General features: G+C 33.0%; 1 protein-coding gene across 1 annotated transcript; it reads left to right on the plus strand.

Moving 5' to 3' along the window:
• The first annotated feature begins 499 nt into the window (after positions 1 to 499).
• Positions 500 to 1,882, plus strand: LOC145829105 (kelch-like protein 7). Its single transcript, XM_082936836.1, has one exon. It carries the CDS (start codon positions 500 to 502, stop codon positions 1,880 to 1,882), a length of 1,383 nt encoding a protein of 460 aa, XP_082792962.1.
• The last annotated feature ends 1,966 nt before the right edge of the window (positions 1,883 to 3,848 follow it).

Here is a 3,848-nt window from a genome sequence, read left to right on the forward strand (position 1 = left end):
ACAATGAGTAACAAAACAAGAAAAAACAATCCCAAAGCCATGATACCAAATTGTGATGATTTCATAAGAAGCAAGGCTAATTTTTATCTAAAAGTTTGCAAAGTCAACTCCACAAAATGCTTCAAAAAACAATTTAAGGAAAACACTGATGAACCTACTGAAAACGGTAACTAATTTATATTATACATTTGTAGTTATTCATTTTGTTTACAAAGTAAGATACATATTATAAAAAGTAAAAAAAAAGTTTTGCTTGAAACCTTTACAAGCATGTTACCTTAGTTAAAATAGTAAAATTGTTTACATATGTATGAAGTAAAATTAAAGTTTAAACTAAAATAGATTCTTACTAGTAGTAGATTAAGTTTATGAAAACAAAAGTGTAGCTCTGGCCTTTAAAAATGTATTCTTGACTGGTTTATAAAAATTAGTAAAAGTTATAATCTTTTTTTCAGATAAATTTACAAAGAAAGGACGTCATATCATTTTAAATCTCAAAATGAGCAATGTTCTTATAGAAGAAAGTTTGGAAATTTCTGTTTGCGAATACTTTGATAGAGAAAAAACTCTTAAAACTGTACCTTTATACCTTGAACTTGCACATTTGTTCAATTCAACAACCCTTGCCCGAGAAGCACTAAAAGTTGTTGAACGTTGTTACACGAGCGTGATAGAAACTAAAAATTTCTTTCACCTGAGCTGTGACGTCGTCAAAAAAGTTCTCTCTTCATCAGAACTGCACATCACTTCGGAACTTGAAGTTTTCAACGCGGCAGAACATTGGATCGGATTCAACGCGGATGAAAGAACAAAATTTGCGAAAATCCTCCTTCAGACGGTGCGTCTACCACTGCTGTCGGATGCAGCCCTGCTTCGTTTGTTGCTCGAAAACTCTCTGATTTGCAACAACTATGAGTGCAGATCGGCAGTTGAAAGCGTTTTGCTGCACCGAAAAAGCGTTTGCGACTACCGACACAGTCGTAATGTGGGACACAGGTATTGCAGCCAGAGCTCGTTTGATGTCTTCTTGTCGTCACGAAGAACAGAGTTAAAAAAAGTTGCTTGCGGAAACTTTCAGAACGTAAAAGTTGGCTATCCAGTAGCTGAAAATGAAAGATTTTATAGAGCAGTTGTGGTGGGCGGAAATATCTACGCGATAGTTCGCAAGCAGATGACCAGTGAAAAGAAAGAACTCGTGATAAAAACGCACGTCGATGGCGCGTGGCAAACCGTGGCCACAACAAAATACCGCAGCCGGTTTTGCGTTTGCAACTTCATGAAAAACATATTTATCATCGGCGGCAGATACAAACGTCGTCTCATGTGCCTCTCCGCGGTCCGCTACGACGCGGAGTCGGGCAAAACGAGTTCGGTCGCTGGAACGGAGAGGTTCGATGCGGCGTGCGCCGCTTTCGACGGCCGAATTGTCGCTTGCGGAGGATTTGTTTGGCAAGAGGTTCAACGCGATGTTTTTCAACGGGAAAGTGTTTACACGGGTACCAGCAGCGCTGAAGCGTTCGACCACGCGGCCGGGACGTGGTCGCGAATGCCCGACATGGTCAAACTTCACTACGATCACAGTTTGGTGGCGATCAAAAGCAAGCTGTTCGTGGTTACCAACAACGATTGGAAGCGGGAGTGCGAAGTGTTTGACAAGAGCAGCAACAGATTTGCTGTCATTGCTTCTCCTTTGTCGTTCCGCGACGTTTGGGGTAAGTCTGTTCCAGGAGCTATTTCGATCGGAAAGAAACTTGTTGTTTTTGGAAAAAGAGAGAAAACGATTGTGTTTTATGATACGGAAAAAAATGAATGGTATGAAGAAACATGCGGCTGTTTTAACACTTTACAATATAAGTCTTGCGTTAAACTTCCTCAAATATAAATACTAACCTTTTGTTTAATGGTATCAGAGCAGTCATACAAAATAAATAAATATTTTATTCTTAAAATTGTGCATGTCTAAATAAGTAGTGTATTTATCATTAACAAACATTACTAATGTTTTATACCTAAAAAAAAGTAGAACTTTTAATTAATTATATTTAGATATTTTAACAAAGTTTATTTATTCTATAACTTTGTTTAAACCAAAGTTTATTTTATTTAGTATTTGCGTGAACGTTGAAGTTTAATTTTGCTTATAACTATGTAATCTTACTGTGGTCTATCGATGTTGGTGACCCAATATTTAAAGCCTCAGTTGGGTCAGGTTGACTTCCTGTGGGCAGATAGTCAACCTGACCTTTTTCTTCATACTTCTCATTTATATTATTATAGTTGGACATAATAACTATACTCTTAATGCTACTCTAGGCTGCTTTATAAAAATCAGACAGACAGTTTTGAGTGATGAATCTTCTATATAAAACACAACAAGAAATACTAGCATATACAAAACTATAAATTACTATGAAAAACTTTTTAGAAACTACAGGCTATTTAAATCTATTCAAAAGACTTTAAACAATAAATTAAAAACTAAATAAAACTTTAATAAAAATTTAGTGTAAAAGAATAAACTATTAACTATAAACCTGGCTTAAATATTTAAACAATTAAATACCAGTTGAAATACTCATTTTTAAAACAATACTAACAATAACATTCACAAATCAGTTCAAGGTAGTTGTTGCTTCCAGCTGCACACCAAACTAACCAACTGCTTACAAATAAACTGCCTGTCACGTTCTGATGTTTAGCTGCATCAGAATTAGTTTGAAACACGTCAGATGATTCTCATTGGCTAGTGCAATAAAGCGTATCTGACTCAAAATATTCTCAACTTTGAATAATGAATAATGCACGTCTTCATAACATGTCGAATCTGCTTCAGCAGTTGAACAAATTTACTAAGTTTAAGAAAAAAACTATTGTAGCTGTTTTTGAAACGTATTTTATTTAATTTTTATTTTTTGTCAAGTAAACAAATATAAGAGCAAGTTTACTTTGAGCTTATTTGAAAAACAAACACGGTTGAGCGATGGTTTATTATTATTATAAAATATACAAACTTAATAAGAGATACAAAAAAAAAAAAGAGGTCTTAGGGTATTAAAGGCGGATGATAAAATTATAAAGTTTTATGTTTCTTGTAGACTAAAAATATTTTAGTTCATCTTTTAAAATAAAAAACCTCAAAATATTAGTTGTATTAAAACATTTGCTTTGTAATTTGTGTTTAACTTTTATTTAGTATTTTAGTATACTACAGTTCATAACTATCGGCGTTTACGTTTAGTGTTTTACAAATTGTTCGTCGAGTAATGAAGCTGAAAAATATGCACCGAACTTTAAACTCTAATTATTCAATTTCAGTAAAACTATGTAAAATTTATGTAAAAAATCTTCTACTGCGGGCTAGGGCATTACTGGTTTTCTGTGCAATCCTTAATAAAAGAAAAAATTAAAAAGATGATTCTTTAAATATTAAACGCTGTTTACTAAAAGTCTTAACATATGTTAATCAAATTGGTTGTGCTTTGTTTTTAAAATACTAAAGAAACGTGTGGTTAAAAATGATTGAAACGAATCACAATAGTTTAACTATTCACTAAGTCGTCTTAAAAGGAACAATACTAAATGAACTTTAAGGATATTTTTTTCACTTATATAGCTAATTAGAGCTTCAAAACTTTACTTGTTTTTTGTTCTGTTTTAGAATTAAATGTATTGTTTAAATATTTAAATAAATCCTGTAAGTCTTAAGCTGCCAAGGATCGTATTTCTTAAAAAACTTTTACTATAACTTATTACATAAATAACTATTACGGATGATACTGTAAAAAACAAAAAACTTAGATACTTCATTGACTGTGTTTTGCATATTTGATCAGCACACAATGTGCATA

This window comes from Thalia democratica, chromosome 2 (genome assembly GCF_965202585.1).
Source record: "Thalia democratica chromosome 2, ktThaDemo2.hap1.1, whole genome shotgun sequence".
In the NCBI taxonomy this organism is placed as follows: domain Eukaryota; kingdom Metazoa; phylum Chordata; class Thaliacea; order Salpida; family Salpidae; genus Thalia; species Thalia democratica.